Source organism: Chelonus insularis, unplaced genomic scaffold (genome assembly GCF_013357705.1).
Source record: "Chelonus insularis isolate UGA/USDA-ARS -01 unplaced genomic scaffold, ASM1335770v1 contig_146_pilon, whole genome shotgun sequence".
Lineage (NCBI taxonomy): Eukaryota > Metazoa > Arthropoda > Insecta > Hymenoptera > Braconidae > Chelonus > Chelonus insularis.
This window is the reverse complement of record NW_023276387.1, coordinates 1472483-1490224: the sequence shown is the minus strand read 5'-3', so window position 1 is coordinate 1490224 and position 17742 is coordinate 1472483. Positions and strand designations below refer to the sequence as shown.

Sequence of the window (17742 nt, the reverse complement as noted above, 5' to 3'; positions counted from 1 at the left end):
TCATTCAGGAAAGTGATGAAATAATCAAATAAATAAGAAATTAATGACAAAATTGCATTTTTTATTGTCATTCCTAGTTTTTAAGTTTTTTTTAAACTCATGATAGATAAGTAGATCATGAATAGTGCAATTTGAGTCATCAATTTTAATAAAAACTACTTTCTAGAAACATCAAGAATCAATATTTTCCAGCTCCAATGACTCGACAATTGTCGTTGAATTTTTATTTTTATTTTAACCTACCCCTAGCCCCCCTGCTGAGATCATCAGCTGTTCTGGGACATCAAAATATGTCACAAAGAGCAGTAAAAAACCAAGCAAAATAAGTAAAATTAGATATCCAAGTTCCTTAAAACTATTATTCTTTGTAAAACATAAATAATTAACGTGAATATTTATTATTAGTATTGATCGAAGAAAAACCTTTGTCTGACAAATCTTCTAGTAAGCCAATAGGATTTCATGACGTCAGACAAACTAACCTAACGCTGCTGCATTTTGACCAATCAGAATAAAAGACACGTCATCACTAGTTCATCTGAGCAGTGGCTATAAAAGCCTTGGCATCGCTTTGGGACGCCATTAGCACAAGTGCTGTTGAAAGTGAAACATTTCTCCGTGAAGAAAATTTTCTTTGTTCTCCCAAGAGGTTATCGCAACAAATAAAGGTGAGTTTAATGATCAAATAATTATTTTAATCATCTTCCAGATGATTCTTGTTGTTGTTTCAAGACTTTCGATTGTTTTCTAACCAATTCGTGGCCTTTTTTTCGTAAGTAAAAATTTTGGGCGTGTCCTTGATATACGTAATGGAAACGTATATCATTTCTGTTCCGTTTTTTTAGGTTTTGAAGTTTATTTTACTGATTTATCGTGAAAGTTATTATCAATAATTAAATAAATCTGGTTTTCTTTTTTTTAAATTGAGGTAAAATAGAAAAAGATGACTAGACGTGAAACATCGACGCCATTTTGTTGACTCATGTAGACTTTTTGTTTGATGAATTTTGAAAATCATAATGATGATGTAACTTGTAAGATGCTTGCGACATGTCTAATGATAATGATTTATTTCAGATAATCATGCAGATCTTCGTCAAGACTTTAACTGGAAAAACCATCACCCTCGAGGTTGAGGCTTCAGACACCATTGAGAATGTGAAAGCTAAGATTCAAGACAAGGAAGGAATCCCACCGGACCAGCAACGTTTAATCTTCGCTGGAAAGCAACTCGAAGATGGACGTACTCTCTCTGACTATAATATTCAAAAGGAGTCGACTCTTCATTTAGTACTTAGACTTCGAGGTGGTATGCAGATCTTTGTCAAGACTTTGACCGGAAAAACTATCACTCTTGAGGTTGAAGCATCTGACACAATTGAAAATGTGAAAGCTAAGATTCAAGATAAAGAAGGAATCCCACCAGACCAGCAACGATTGATCTTCGCTGGAAAACAACTCGAAGATGGTCGTACTCTTTCTGATTATAACATCCAGAAAGAATCAACACTCCATTTAGTACTCCGACTTCGTGGTGGTATGCAAATTTTCGTGAAAACTTTGACTGGAAAGACCATTACTCTTGAAGTTGAAGCTTCAGACACCATCGAAAATGTGAAAGCAAAAATCCAGGACAAAGAAGGTATTCCTCCAGACCAGCAACGATTGATCTTCGCTGGAAAACAATTGGAAGATGGACGCACATTGTCAGACTACAACATCCAGAAAGAGTCTACCCTTCACTTGGTACTTCGACTTCGAGGTGGTATGCAGATTTTCGTCAAGACTTTAACTGGAAAAACTATCACCCTTGAGGTTGAAGCTTCAGACACAATTGAAAATGTAAAAGCTAAAATCCAAGACAAAGAAGGAATCCCACCAGACCAGCAACGTTTGATCTTCGCTGGAAAACAATTGGAAGATGGTCGCACTCTTTCTGATTACAACATCCAGAAAGAATCAACACTCCATTTAGTACTTAGGCTCAGAGGAGGAATGCAAATCTTCGTTAAAACACTTACTGGAAAGACTATCACATTGGAAGTTGAAGCATCCGACACTATTGAGAATGTGAAAGCCAAGATCCAAGATAAAGAAGGTATCCCACCAGATCAACAGAGATTAATCTTCGCTGGAAAACAACTCGAAGATGGACGCACATTGTCGGACTACAATATCCAGAAAGAATCTACACTTCATTTAGTACTCCGACTCCGTGGTGGTATGCAGATCTTCGTTAAAACCTTGACTGGAAAAACTATCACCCTTGAGGTTGAAGCTTCAGACACAATTGAAAATGTAAAAGCTAAAATCCAAGACAAAGAAGGTATTCCTCCAGATCAACAGAGATTAATCTTTGCTGGCAAACAATTAGAAGATGGACGCACATTGTCGGACTACAACATCCAGAAAGAGTCTACCCTTCACTTGGTACTTCGACTTCGAGGTGGTATGCAAATTTTCGTTAAAACTCTGACTGGAAAAACCATCACATTAGAGGTTGAAGCTTCAGACACTATTGAAAACGTAAAGGCGAAGATCCAGGACAAAGAAGGAATCCCACCAGATCAACAACGATTGATCTTTGCTGGAAAACAGCTTGAAGATGGACGCACATTGTCTGATTATAATATTCAAAAAGAATCTACCCTTCATTTAGTTCTTCGACTTCGTGGTGGTCTTCTTCATTAAAGACTTCATTAGTATTATCAACTTCAATTCAATATTCAAATACCAATGATTTTACATTCAGATTATTTAAATTTCTAAGTGATATTCTTTAGGGACTGATGTTACAATTATCTCGCTCATGTGTTTATTGTAACTCTAATTTTCTTTCTTTAACATTATAGATATAGAAATTTTTTATACTGATTGTCTAATGTAAAAAAAAAAGAGGTTATTAATCATTAAAATGCAAAAATATGTTCAAATTTAATTCATTGTTGTCTTCATTCTAATTCCCTATCTCCAAAACCTTAATTTAACTACTTATTGTTTAAAACACTTAAAATTATTAATCTATTAATTATCTTACCTTAATCATTTTTTTTTCGATACACTTTTATCAGAACATAGATAAATACACTTGAATAAACTTTTTTTTCAATCGAAACTTTAATTTATCAAATTTCATAATGCATAATTATTTTCATTTTTTAATTACAAAAACTATTAAATATAAACATTAAAATATATTAACATAAACAATTTTTTCCTCGGTAGCGTCATTTTGATATTAGTTTAGTTCACGGCCACTAGGTGGTGACCGCGACGCAGAATACATGCGCAGTAAATTAACGGCGATTTTTTAAAAATTTTGAGCAACTAAATTAAAAAAAATGATTTTTATTTAATTCCGATAAAAATAATACTATTTTATACAGCTATATTACATAACCTGTAAATAAATTTTATTTCATAAAATAATAATTTTATCTAATGGCTACCTGAGTTTTGGCAGCATTATTAAATTGATATTTTTTTGGCTAATTTGGCTGTACTTATCGATATAGATCAACATATTCAATTTATATCAAACCGTTAGGACGCACTAATTTAACGTAAACATTTACTTTGGACGCTATTAATAATTTGTTTTTTTAATATTTAAATATTTAAATTCAATATTAATTACATATTTTATTATTATTCAATAATACCAAATCATTAATAAACAATGGAAAACGAAAAAATAAAGGATAATGAAATATCCTTAAGCCAAAATGGAAATGTAGGTTTTTAATGAGGTTATAATTTAATTAAATTTATCAATTATTTTTATAATTATTGTACAATTGATTTTTTTTTAAGGATAATTTGATAGAGACATTAATTGTGGTACAGCAACAGCTCGTATCAACAATTGAAAATCTTTCAGAGTATGTTTTCGATTCATCAATCGATAGAGCCATTGAAAAAGTACGAATGGGATTCAAGCTTGTTCATGATAGCATTCATTCTCTGATAAAAGACTTTTATCAACTACAAAAAGGTAAAAAATAATTAGTAATAATTTTACTATCAATTGGGTAAGTATTTTATTTAATAATTAAATAAAAAATTTTCAGAAAAAGATCAAAGAATTGCCATGTTAGAATTAGAATATGGCAAAACATTTGCTGCATTAGAAAAGGAATCAAAGAAACGTGAATTATTAGAGGAAGAAAAAGAATCATTGATAAATCTAGACGAACAAAATGTAAATTTACGCGCCAATTTAGGAGCAGTTACTGGTAATTTATTATGGAAGTCATCAAAATACCCTCAAATAGTGAATACTTGGCTCACAGAAGTACGATCTATTATCAAATGAATTTAATTAGAATGTCATTTTAATGAAACTTAACTAATCAACATCAATTAGCATCAAAATTGAAACTTCAATTTAATTGACCTGCATAACATGACTAATCTTTTTATTCACTTCTAGCATCAATCCATTGTGAGCAATTTTTTATTTATTGCTGTTGGAACTGTTCGTTCCTTTATCGAAACATTTCAACCATCTTTTCCATCTATAAATAATAATGAAACTCAATTTGTCGTGGCAATTTTGGGAATTATAACAAATATATCAGCAACACCTGGAGGAAGGCAGTTTCTTGTTGATCATACCGAGGGGAAAACATTGATAGCATATTTAGTTGAATTTTTGCCAACGATGATTGGAGATACTGGAAATGTTATGAAAAAGTAAAAGCAATATTTCTTATCAATAAAAAAAGAAAAGAGCTAAAAATTAATTAAAACATTCAAAACTTTACAGATTAATGCTGAAAATTTTATTCAATATAAGCATGAATTGTGAAGGCTTTTCATATCTCTTTCAACTCAACATTGAAGAATCAATTGTACATTGTTTTGAAGACTGTACACCTGTAGAAATATTAACACTAGTGCTTCAACTTCTTCAGTCTCTTACATACAATTTACTAGATCCTCAAATTCTCCAGCGTCTTCTAGAGAAGCTACCAATGGATAAAATCAAAACTTTATCTGCATCGGAAGATCAGGATATCAGATCAGATATTGCTATAAAAGCTCAGGAAGTGTTGATCAATTTGAATAATGATCAAGCTGATGCTGATACGTTGAGTAATTTTTCCAAACTTTCCAATAATTCCAACTAACTGATCAAGTGTAAATAATAGAATAAATACTTTTCTACGTGCTTTTACTGGAAGTATCAGTGTTGATGAGCTCATTCGAAGTATGAATAGATAAGTTAATAGATTCCTTGATAACTAAATGAGAAATTAACGGTTGATATGACTTTATATTGGTTCATCAGTGCTAGTTGAGTCATGGCAAGGACATAAAGCGACTGCTCAGACCTCCCGGCTACGATTATCGATCTGTTAAAAGTATTTGTGGCGACGGGCGTGCCAAGACAAGGCGCCAGTACTGCTGCAATCAATGCAGAAGTGAATCCTGGAGTAAAAGTACGTAGTTTTTGGATTCTAGAGCTCTCATTCCGAGTTCGATTCCTCTCGACAATCAAAAAAATGATCTTTTCTATATTTTACTTTAACTCAACTAAAACATTCTTCATTTTTATAGCAAATAATTAATTGCTAACTTGAATTCTAATAATTTAATTGATTACAACTAAATAATTGGTGATGGATACTTTATTTTCTTTAACTTTTTTGTAACAAAAAATGAGACATAACATTTATTTTTTTATTATATATATATATAAAAAAAGTTAAATGGATATTTTTCTAATTTATGATAATTTATCTTTCAATTTAAATTCATTAATATGATTACATTATTATAAATAATTTTCAAGAGAAATAAAAATGTTATCTTTTTAAATGCAATGGTTGATTGAATTTTAATATTGACAAGATACTTGAAAGAGTGATTAAATAAAAAATAAAAAAAAAAGGAAAAAATATTGTAATAAATGTTGAATAAAAAAATATAGCAACTATCGGTTCTCATGATGGCGATGGTTGAAAACGCAATCGCGCTTGCTCAATGATGAAATCCATAGCAGAGAGGGGGCTGATGATGAGTGTCGTGCGGGTGGAAAGCTCTGTAGAACGGCAGGAAGGAACAGAAGGCGACGGCCGGCGTCGGTTTATTGATCCCGGGGCGCTGCGGCGCTACCCACCCGCGGGATCAGCTGCGATTCCGTGAATTTATAACGTAACAAGAACGACTAAAGTGATATTCTTTGATTCATCAGTGAAAGCAGTGACGACAATTATTATTTTAAAAACCTATTGAAATAAATAAATATTTATCCATCCTGGAAGAGCTTTCAAGCTCTCTTGTGTGACCTGGCACTAAGTCCTAACGTTCGATATCTAGATCAACTAGCGGAAAACACGCGATTGAAATCAGTTTTCAAGTGGATCGTCCTAGTTTTCGCTTGAAATAGACATCAATAAGTGGAAAAATCATCAATTAATACGGTACTAAACCTAAAATATCCTTATTTCTTTTTTTTTTTAATGCTATCAATATCATTGACCAGTGACCTCTCTTCTTACTGCTTATGATTAATTTTGACTTAATGTGCCCAGTTGTTTGCTTTACTTTTATCTTTTACTTATTTTTCTTTTATTTAAATTTTTTTTTTCAATTTATTTTAGGTGCTCATAAGCAATATGTCATCAATTATAAGATGAAAGCAATGATCTTTTAAAATGATCAATAATATTAAAAGTAATTGAAATATTTAAATAGAAAGTAGTATTAAATGAGTAGCTAAAATAATTTTCTAAGCTACATCAAAGATAATTTAGTTAATGATTTATTTATTTATTTCAGTGTCAAGATTGCCTCATGAGTGTCCATTTGGTAGCTGACAAAAGGACCAAACTGGTCTGGAAATTTACTGACAACATCAAATCAACCTCATTGAAGATTATTTCGGAAAAACGTCATCGAGTTAATAGTGTTTGTCAAGGATTACTGGAACATTTGAATGCACCACGATCTTCACATTGTGCGCGCTGAATTGAGGACAATCTTGTGTAATATTTGCACAATTAATTAATTCTACGCGCCTTAAGGCGCTGAAATGGGTCCCACAAACAGTAGAGAGGATGACTATGAGGACCCGATAGGCGATGATGAAGGCCTACAGATAAATGCTCGTCCCACATCGACTGTTGTAAGTTTTATGATTATTTTGTTATATTTTATCACTAAGCAATTTGTCCCAATGCATTTTATTGCCTGTATATAATCTCCCTCTTTATAAATTAACAATCCAAGTCGTTATTATATTGTCAATGGGTTCATCAACGATGAATCATCTTTCCTCCAACTACTGTTTGACATATTTATTGTAAATTTATCATCAACACTATGTCTACTTTTTTTTTTCTTATTGCAGAGAAATGTTATTTGTTATATCTGACATAATTTTCAGCTTTTATCATCATAAAATTGTATTAGAGGAATTTTCTAAGATTTATCATTGCTCCAAAAGAAGGTCAATCAGATGAAAATTTAATTTTTAATAATAAATACTAAACTTCAGTTGCTTTTGATGATAAAAAAAAAATTCATGATGGGATGAAATGAAGTATGAAAATATGATGATTTATTTGTCCAACTAATTGAAGTTGATAATAATAACATTAGTTAAATCCTTGTTCTTTTTAAAAGGCTACCAATGATTCATTACTAATGCTATCAACGTTCAAAGTCATTATAACATTTTCCTCATCAACAAATACCTGACAAAGTTTGTTTGTATATATTTATTATATTTATAATAACTCTTACATCACACTGTTATTATTTGAAATTTGAAAGGAATGTTACAGTGCACTTATACAAATTGATAATCCAAGTAAAGTGATTACAGAAGAGTGTATTATACATTGAGTTTATGGAGGAAATAAATTATGAAATTATTAATATACAAAAACTGGTTGACGCAAATCACATCGACCGAAGAGAAAGGAGCTCTTATGTATGGCCTATGGGCTATTATATGCACTCAATTACGATGTTGGTGATATAGAAATACACTCGACAGTCCACTACCTCATGACAACATCGATTTTTGTGAGGACAAACGAGTAATTGACGTCTCGTCTGTGTTGAACGTTTTCCTAGATAAATGTCAGAAGGGTTGCTATTGTTATTTACCATCATTTTTATCACAATTTCAATCTGTTTGATAAAGTAATAAAGAAAAAGCACAATCAATCAATAATTTATATGAAATGAAATTAATCAAAGAATTAAAGAAATATGTTTGAAAAATGGTAGACAATTGGGATATTATTTTCTTGCTATAAAGAATTTTTCATATGGTAATATCATCATCAAGAGTTATTACTCCTGAAATGAAGTGTAATAATTCCTGTCTTGACATTGACTGTCGATGAGAAAAATTGTTGAGCAAAAATAACTAAATGTAAATGATTGCTCTAGATGTGATGTATAAAATGGAAAATTGATAAAAAGTTGAAGAAAAATTTTATCAACGTTAATAACAGAATAGTTAGACTGTTTTCTTGTTGATCAGCCACAAAAATGAAGGTTGATGATCTTTGATTAGAACTTTGTACCACCAAGTTCTCTTTGTCTTTGTATTTACATGAAATGAACATGAGTAATATGTGGGTGGACCTCTTACTCATCCTATGTTGCTCTGAATGTGATGTATAAATGGCAGAAGCGGCGTACGACCAAGTTCTTGATGTCGAGGTGAGCTTTCATAGTGGGGGGATTTGATCGGGATGGGACTGCACGTCCATTGAGTGATAAGTGAGTCCAAGCTTGGCCGCATTTTAATCACGCTCGTTACGCGGAATAGCCAGAGTCGCTCTTCAACATAATCATTACAATAAAACGTTTTTTATTTCTTTTTTTATTTGGTTCTTTGAAGAAAAAATCAACTTGTGGTTACTCTTTAAGCCTTTTTATCTTCTTCAAAGGGGAAGTCTACTGTCAAGGCTTTCAGTGCTTCCCAAATTGTTTTTTTTTCTCATCCTTTACCTGATTACAATGTCGCCAAAGACCAAGGTAATAATTTAATCATCAACAAATTACCAGAAATAAATTTAAATCTTTTTGGCGGCAAATAAAAGCCCTGCAAAATATTTAAAGGAAATTATTTTTTCAATTATTTCTAATTTTTTGTTGAAAAAAATCATTGAATTTAATACCAAATTCTTGTATAATCATGTTATAAAACCGAAGAATTTTTTTTTTATTATTTCACTTACGTGTTAAATACTCAATTATTTTTTATCTATCGTTGAAACGTTTGTTTTGTGGTTTATTAACACAGAAGATCAAGATCTATCCGGGTGTCTTATCATTTCAAGTATTTATTGGCGTCTTTATCATATAATTGGATCAACATGGCAACTTTTTTCATCTTTAAAATCTTCGTTTTATAATCACTGCAAAGATATCGTTATAAGTTAACATAGAGAATCCAAAAATTGAAATAATTATTCTGAAAATTATATACTTAGTGGAAATTAACTATTAAATTGAATAATAGTTGGAAATTGAGGAAAAAAGTAATCGAGAAAGTAATTAAAACTGCAGAAAGAGAATAGTAAATTTAATAAATGAAAGTTATTTCCGCTGTTGTAGTACCAACATCTCATTGACCTTCGTTAATAGGCTTGTTTGAGTAGACTCGATGACGGGAAAACAGTTTAATGAACTAAAATTGAATGCTTAATGAATCATTTTCTTATGACAATTAATCAAAGAGAAATAGATACACTTGATAGTTGAATTTAGATATTTTATACTATTCTTTTTATCGATGAAAACCAAATGATTTTTTCCATGTTCATATTTATGATCATGTGATTTTAATTGATGAGTGCATTGAGACACATTTTAATTGTGATATTTTTTTCTGTTTTAAATAAGATGAATTTTAAAACTATGGGCTTATTATCACAATTTATTACCATTACTAGAGTAAACACACTAATAGATTGATAGTTAAACCTAAAAGGTGCACGAAAAAAATTACTCTAAATATAAAAGATATATTTATTGAAGAATTGAATTAACCTATACCTTGTTTTAGAGGTTAAAAAATACTTTGGTGTATTTAAATATTTATATTTTTAATTGTTTTAATCATTTGCTCATCTTCTGGGTGGTGTCCATGGAAGCATACACTGATCTAGTTACACTTTACTACCGAAAAGTGAACAATGCTGATTTTCTTCCATGAAAAAGCTAATTTCTTGTTTTATTTTCGTGTATTAATTTTATCTAAAACAAAAATAATTATTATTCAATGAGTAATCATTTTACTTAGTTACTTTTAATTTTTTGGACAATTATACAAATTCATCAGTTGAATGCTTGGCTATCTTTGCCATCATTTTCATGACTGGTGAGAATTTATCAACGTATTTTTAGCTCATTGATAGCTTTACGTCCAATCTTATTAATTTAAACCTCAAAAATATCATGACATTTTTCTATTACATTAATTAAATAGAAATAACTTAAAATTTTGACCATTTCCACAGAATTGATGGAATCAAATCAAAAGATCGATTATTTTGCAACTTTATCGTTGTACAATTGATTCGATTGCAATCGATATATCGATACATCGATTTTTTTATAATAATTTTTTTGGTTATGTTACAAAAGTTTAATTAATTTATTAAGTCAAAATGGTTTATTTGATTTATTTCAATATTTTTTTTTTTTTAATAAAATGGAGTCATAAAAATAAAAATATATAATAAAAGATTTAGAAATAATTATATTATAGATAGAAATAATTTTAAAAATGGGGGTGAATTAAATCCCCATAAAAAAATAATTTAAATCAAGCGCCATGTTGATATGTGGTAAAAATAGGGGGCGTTGTTGAGAATTAATTAAAAAAAATTCACTTTATGTAAATAAATAGTCCTTGAGAGAGTAAATGAACGGCGAAAGCAGAAATATGTAGTGCAAAAAACGGGATAATTTGTGATTCATCTCGAGAAAATGGTGGGGAATGATAAAAAAGAGAAGGGATGGACATGAGAATGATCAGAGAAGAGTAAATGACGTTAGTTTATAGGTTACTGGTCATTTACAACAAACTTTAGTAATGCTTGAGCGTGAGAGGCGCTGCTTTCACGTTGCTTTCTTGATCATTTCATCCTTTTTCTTTCTTTCCAGTGCACCAACGTTTCTTTTCAATATACACAGTGAATTTTATGTGCATTTCTACGATTAAATACAAAACGTCATTACTTTTTAACAATAAAATCACATTTAAACAATGTATCTGTTTATTGTGTCATTGAATTTTTGTTAACGAAAAAAAAGTATAAAAAAATAAACATCAACATCAATAATAAAATTGTACTTTATTATCGTAAACAAAGACATTTTAACCACGATACAATCTATAGTAAAAATGTTCTAATTTTAATCCACAAACAAACGTTTATTGTTTTGGAGGACGAATTCAACTTTGAAGAGAAGGTCGAAAAATTATTTTTAAAGAGAAAAAAAATTTTCCAAGTGATGGCAAAAAGTGATTATTTTATCCCAAGGAAAGGAGATTAAAGAATAAACAATTTAGTCATATTTTTTACCGGTTTAATATAAAAAAATAATTATTATATTGTGCCTTTTACCATGCTAAAACATATCAAGTAAAATTGTGAAGTTTTTCAAGTGATTAATAGATTTTCAAAGGTTTCTTAGAGGTTATAAAAGTGGTTTATACTATAAATAATTACGTATTAATACAAAGTATTAAATTAAAAAAATTAAAAATTAAGTACAAATAATAATTAAAATAATTTTATAATTATTCAAAAAATATTGTGAGAAAACAACAAAAAAATAATACACACAAAGAGTGGATAAAAAATAATTAAAAATTTAAAAGATGGCTGCAGACTATGACGAGTGATTGTTTATTCTCCAAAGTGAGAATAAATTGATATTCAAGTGAATAGTCATCAATATTTTATGATAATCTCGTAAATAAATCGAGGATTTACTTTGAACAGAGGAGGAGGCTTTAAAATGTCGCGGGTTTCACTCAGTAAATCACAGTATGGTTCAAGAAGAGTGAGAAAAATAAGCACGGTGGGTTTTTACCACACTTTATTCATCATTTATTTATTTTAAAATATAATATATATTATTTTTATTCTTTTTCAAGGCATTTAAATTCATTTGATAATCATTCCAGAAGATATCGAAGCCATTGTAACCCATTATTAACCTTGACAGTCATAACAATTAACTCAGCTTTAATAAATTCCAAGCTTTAGTCATCAAGCTGCCATTTCTTTTGTTTTTTCTTAGTTATTTTTATATCTAACAACACAAAAACTGCAGATGTGCAAATTCTTCACTTCAAGACCTTGAGTTATTGAGGAAAATACGAGAGAAATAATTGCTTGTATCGTTTTTTGAAGACAACTTATTTTATTATTAGAAATAAAATAATAATGATGATGATTCTTTGTTAAAATCATTCAAGACTGAATGAATAGTTCAATTAAATACAAAGAACACAATCTATATCCAGTTAACTGATGATTTTTAATTGAAATTCTTTCAAGTAATCTGTTATCTACTAATCTGCTAATTAGAAACACATTTTGATAACCTAGAAATACTCCTAACAGCAATCTGAAGTATTTATTTATCATTATTATTTTAAATAATAAAAATATTAAAATACTAAAACAATGGAATATTATGACATGATGCGTAATAAGTATTGTAATTGATTGAATTATAAAAAACTGTAATATCTTTTGTGATGACACAAAAGAAGAATTGATTGTTTGGTAGTGTTTGAGGTTAAAAAGCTTAGTAATTTAGCACACACTACGATCAGCGAAAATCAGCTGATCGATGTCAACCTTCATTACTTGATGAGGTCATGGTTTCTGAATACACTTTAAAATTATTTTGTGACATCTTGGTCACTAATCGATGGTCATTGAAGATCCTGAGTCGTTAATTATCTCCAATAGACTTCGTGATAAGTATTTGATCGATGTGATTGAGGTAAATTGGGTGTTACAGTATATATAAAACATAAAAATATATTTTAAACAAATAGATAAAATAAATCTACGTAATTTGTTAAGTAATCAGTTGTACATTTATTCCTATAAATTTTTATCTAAGTATTTGTCATGAATCATTTATTATTTGACAATGAAAATTTATTTAAACGTGAAAAATTATTGATACTTTGAATGATAATATGAGCTTTTAAAAATCTAGTACATGAAAAACAACTTTTTTATTTAAACTTGTCATGACCTCAAGGCAAGCTACTCTTAACAACTCGAGCCATGAGTTAACTATTTTCCCTTCAATTAAATACGCAGTTATGTTAACTTCACACGTGCATTGATAAACATCTCAGCTAAATATTCACTCATATTTTTTGCAAAAATTATTTCAATCTTTCTGCCAAACAAAATGATAATTTTTTCCTGCTCAATGAATAAACAAAGAGTGTTGTTGAATTGTTAAATAAAATCATTTTTTTTTTTTCAAAACTATTAACAATTTCACATTAGATAGTGATTATCTAATAAATAGATTTAATTACTAATTGCAGATAGTTGCATCAAGTCTTTGAATAGTATTCCAGCGAAAGGAATAAGTCCTTGACACCGAAAGTACTCTAGATAAAATATCTAGGATTATTTAATGGAGTTGAAAAATATTTTTTAATGAAAGTTTAATCTAGTTGAATGAATTTAAGTGTTATGACAAACTGTCGCGACTGTTAATCATTAAAAATTCTAGAATGTAATTAAAAATGATGTTATTTAGTGTAAATAAATGTAAATTTATAAATTAAAAATAATAATAATAATTAATTTATTATTCATTAATTTTTATAGACTGAAAGCGAGTACTCAGTGGAGGAGCAAACGAGACTGACAGAAGGAGGTGTTGATGAAACATCTCCAGATGATGATGCTGGATCGCTGTGTGAATACCACGATATACCGCCTCCTCCTGATGGAGGTTACGGCTGGGTCGTAGTATTTGCATCATTTATGTGTAATATGATTGTCGACGGCATTGCTTATACCTTTGGAATATTTCTCGAAGAGTTTGTCAATTATTTTGGAGAGGGCAAAGGAAAGACTGCATGGGTTGGATCTCTATTATCTGGAATGTATCTCAGTGCTGGTAAGATTTTATTATTTTATTTCAATTCAAAAATAAATATGACCAAGGTCATTTATAATAGACATATTATCTTAGAGGTTTGTTACTTAACATGATTAAAATCGATCTCTTTTGTTTACAGGTCCTGTTGTTAGCGCATTAACCAATAGATATGGTTGTAGAGCAGTTTGTATGGCTGGTAGTTTTATTGCTGCTGGGGCATTTGTTCTTTCAACGTTTGCATCTTCTGTAAATATGCTTATGTTAGTTTATGGTGTGATAGGAGGTAATTATATTACTTAAATAAATTAATAATTAAAATAGATAATTAAATGATAATTATTGTCTAATTCTTTTTTTTTTTAGGAATTGGATTTGGTTTAATATATTTACCTGCAGTAGTATGTGTAGGTTATTACTTTGAAACAAAACGATCTTTAGCAACAGGAATAGCGGTTTGTGGATCAGGTTTTGGCACATTTGCTTTTGCGCCATTGGCAAATTTCCTAGTTGAATCGTATAACTGGAAAGGAGCTCACTTGATTCTAGCTGGATTAATTTTGAATTGTGCAGTATTTGGAGCAATGATGCGACCTTTGGAGTATCCAAAACCATCATCAGTTAAACCATTACTTCAGAGGATGGCTGAAGAGAAAAGATTTCAAATGGAACGAGGAAGTATTGGTGGATCTTATTTTATGGTCCAGTTACCTGATGGTTCCATGGAGAAAAGAATGAAAATGCCGATTAATATTGATCCTGGTGTACACTCCAGTTTTAATCTTGACCAATTAGTGCCTGGGACACCATTAACACCAGTACCAACGGTACCAACATTGCCGACGATATCAGAAGTTAAAGTCCAGGAACACTCTTCAAGTGGTGCTACGAGTAAGAGTGGTAGTGAAGATCTTAAGAATTCAATGATTAAATCGAGAAGTAGGAAATCAATAGACGATACCAAAGACTCCAAAGATGTAGCAGATAAACCAGAAATTGAGTTTAATAAACCTGTGATACCAAGAAATGCATCACAACCTGCTTTTACAACTCACGTTCAAGGCTTACCGAAAAATGGATCAGTTCCTTTTTTCGATCGTATTCGCAAGACTAGTACTGGTGAACGTTATAAACCTAGTCTCAGTGCTATTAAAAATTCTAGAACAACTTTAAATTCTAATGGAGATATCAGAAGGAGTTTACATCTTAGGCTCTCTGCTAGCAGCATGCTTGGATCGAGAAATAATAATATGATGGAAGCTGATGTAAGTTTCAATATTTTAAATACTCCATAACATTTTTTTAATCAACTATCAATTGGTATCTTTAGGATGGCGAGAGCATAACATTTACCACTAGTAAATCAAGTATACCAAAGCAAAAACCAGCAATTGTTCGACCGCTATCAAGGAAGGATATCTTCTACAGTGGTAGTATAGTTAATTTGCCAGAGTATCAAAGTCAAAAGTCAATCGCTAATTACCGTCAAAGTGTCATTTCTCTGCCTAAATCTGTCAGAGGTGATGTGAGAGATGGAGATATTGAAAAAGGTCCACAACGTAAGTTTTAAATATTTTTATATTTTTAATTAAATAATAATTTATAAATTTTCTTACATTTATGTATCTTTTTTTAGAGCCGTTGTGTCCGTGTCTGGAACTTCCCGAATCATTCAAAGAGGCCTTAGCAACAATGATGGATATGTCATTGTTAAAAAATCCCGTTTTCCTGATGATTGGTATTAGTAATGTCTTCGGAATGGCTGGATTATATGTTCCTTTTGTCTATCTTGTTGATGCTGCTGTTCAAGATGTAATTATTATACTTCAATATTCTAAAATAGTTTGAAAAATTTATTTCATTTATTTATGATGTCATTTCATTTTCAGGGAATCGATAAAAATGAAGCTTCGTTCTTGTTATCAATCATTGGAATCACGAATACTGTTGGTCGAGTTATTTGTGGATTTGTTGCAGATTTTCCTCAAGTTGATTCTTTGTTATTAAACAATATTTGCTTGGCTGTTTCAACTATTTCTGTCGCTCTTACGCCTCTTTGTCACACATACTATGCATATATTACCATGAGTATCTTCTTTGGCACTGCAATTTGTAAGTAATTCATAAAGATAAATATTCTTTCATTGTCTTTTATTAATGTAAATAAATTTTTAACATTTTTAAATATTCCATTTATAGCTGGATATATCTCTTTAACGTCAATTATCTTGGTGGACTTGCTTGGATTAGATAAATTGACAAATGCTTTTGGACTTTTGATACTTTTCCGAGGTGCTGCTGCAATTATTGGATCTCCACTGGCTGGTTCAGTCTATGATGCTACTCATACGTACAGTATTCCCTTTTTAATGGCTGGATTTTTCTTTCTAATCAGCACCATTACTAGTTTTATGGCTCCTGTTATGAAACGATTCATGACATCTGAGGTAAAAATGTTGACAAAAAAAAAAAAATTGTCTTGAGGGAAAAAATTTTTTTCTTGTGTGATTGATTTCCTTTTTTTTTTTAGGCTCCAAGAGTTGTTATGGATACTTTAACACCAATTGATGAGGATATTGAGGAAGAAAATGAGGAAGATCTCCCGGAAATAATTGAAACCGCACCATCACCTCAAGATCCACCGGAAAAGGAAATAAAACAAATTGAGTCAGTACTTTGAATTAGTCGAAATTTATTGAAATTACTGTAAGTGGAAAATGAAAGAAAAATAATGGTTGTCAAAGGAAAAAAAACCAGATAATTAATTAATATGAATGAATTATTTAAAGAAATGCTTAAGAACCACACTTATTCTCAATTCCGAGCCACATTTATTTGGGTTTGTAGAATTATTAACTATTTTTGTTTACATATTTTCTATAAATAATTCATTTAATTATAATAATAAATAAATATTATGAAGATAAAAAAAAGGAAAAAAACATTTTAACTTTAATCACACTTATTTTCATTCTTTCATCATGATTAATACAGTTTATAACAACTACTTAATTACAATCGATGACAAAATACAAATTATTTATATAAATAATAGCACAAACATAAACGAAAAAATAAAGCAAAAGCTACAGCTGAAGAAATTTTTTAGTTTCAAAAAAAAAGAAAAAAGAACATGAAATGTATATTTAAAATACAACAATAATGATAACAATAATTTTCTATTAGTATTTTTTTAATGTTAATGAAAACAAAAAAAATTTCTTCGAGATGTATATATTGCTCATAATATAAATTAAATATAAATAATTATTATTCTATTCGAGAAAATAAATTATTCGTTAATATTAAAAACAAAAAGAATGAGATAATTAATTAATAACAAAAATTGTAATAATTAATTTTACTGAATCAGTATCAATCAGCAGTATAAATTATTAATTATTATAAAAGAAAAGAATGAAAGGATAGGTAAAAATTTATTTCATTTTAAATTCATTAAATATTAAGTGCTTATTGAAAATTGCATATCTCATTAGATCAATGATAATAATGGTAATAATAATAGTAATGTTGATTTGAACTGTACTTAGTCATTAATGTGTATAAAAAAAAAATGTAATTTTATTTCGTTAATTATCGATTGATTGATCATTT

General features: G+C 29.7%; 3 protein-coding genes and 1 long non-coding RNA gene across 8 annotated transcripts; 3 read left to right on the top strand and 1 right to left on the bottom strand.

Annotated features, from left to right (window-relative positions):
• Positions 1 to 519: 519 nt before the first annotated feature.
• LOC118063608 (polyubiquitin-like) lies at positions 520 to 2938 on the top strand. The gene is made up of 2 exons (XM_035077687.1): positions 520 to 668; positions 1078 to 2938. The coding sequence occupies exon 2, from the start codon at positions 1084 to 1086 to the stop codon at positions 2689 to 2691; it is 1608 nt and encodes a 535-aa protein (XP_034933578.1). The 5' UTR covers positions 520 to 668; positions 1078 to 1083; the 3' UTR covers positions 2692 to 2938.
• Positions 2939 to 3471: 533 nt separating this feature from the next.
• Positions 3472 to 5185, top strand: LOC118063628 (heat shock factor 2-binding protein-like). Its single transcript, XM_035077725.1, has 5 exons — positions 3472 to 3733; positions 3814 to 3994; positions 4071 to 4294; positions 4433 to 4695; positions 4769 to 5185. The coding sequence occupies exons 1-5, from the start codon at positions 3680 to 3682 to the stop codon at positions 5130 to 5132; spliced, it is 1086 nt and encodes a 361-aa protein (XP_034933616.1). The 5' UTR covers positions 3472 to 3679; the 3' UTR covers positions 5133 to 5185.
• An 864-nt stretch (positions 5186 to 6049) lies between these two features.
• LOC118075168 (monocarboxylate transporter 12) lies at positions 6050 to 16828 on the top strand. 5 transcript variants are annotated; one of them, XM_035096876.1, is made up of 10 exons: positions 6050 to 6428; positions 6787 to 7132; positions 13854 to 14148; positions 14270 to 14413; positions 14494 to 15392; positions 15458 to 15686; positions 15764 to 15939; positions 16017 to 16239; positions 16327 to 16574; positions 16658 to 16807. In XM_035096876.1, the coding sequence occupies exons 2-10, from the start codon at positions 7040 to 7042 to the stop codon at positions 16805 to 16807; spliced, it is 2457 nt and encodes an 818-aa protein (XP_034952767.1). In that variant the 5' UTR covers positions 6050 to 6428; positions 6787 to 7039. The 5 variants fall into 5 exon arrangements, with proteins under 5 accessions (XP_034952767.1, XP_034952768.1, XP_034952772.1 ...); XM_035096877.1 differs by lacking the exon at positions 6050 to 6428 and having other exon boundaries at positions 7040 to 7132; positions 16658 to 16828; XM_035096881.1 differs by lacking the exons at positions 6050 to 6428; positions 6787 to 7132 and adding an exon at positions 8726 to 9003 and having other exon boundaries at positions 16658 to 16828.
• LOC118063655 (uncharacterized) lies at positions 8964 to 9950 on the bottom strand. Its single transcript, XR_004689942.1, has 4 exons — positions 9750 to 9950; positions 9458 to 9658; positions 9207 to 9386; positions 8964 to 9070 (listed from the first exon to the last, which is right to left on the bottom strand). It is a non-coding gene; the product is annotated as an uncharacterized lncRNA (long non-coding RNA).
• Positions 16829 to 17742: the final 914 nt, after the last annotated feature.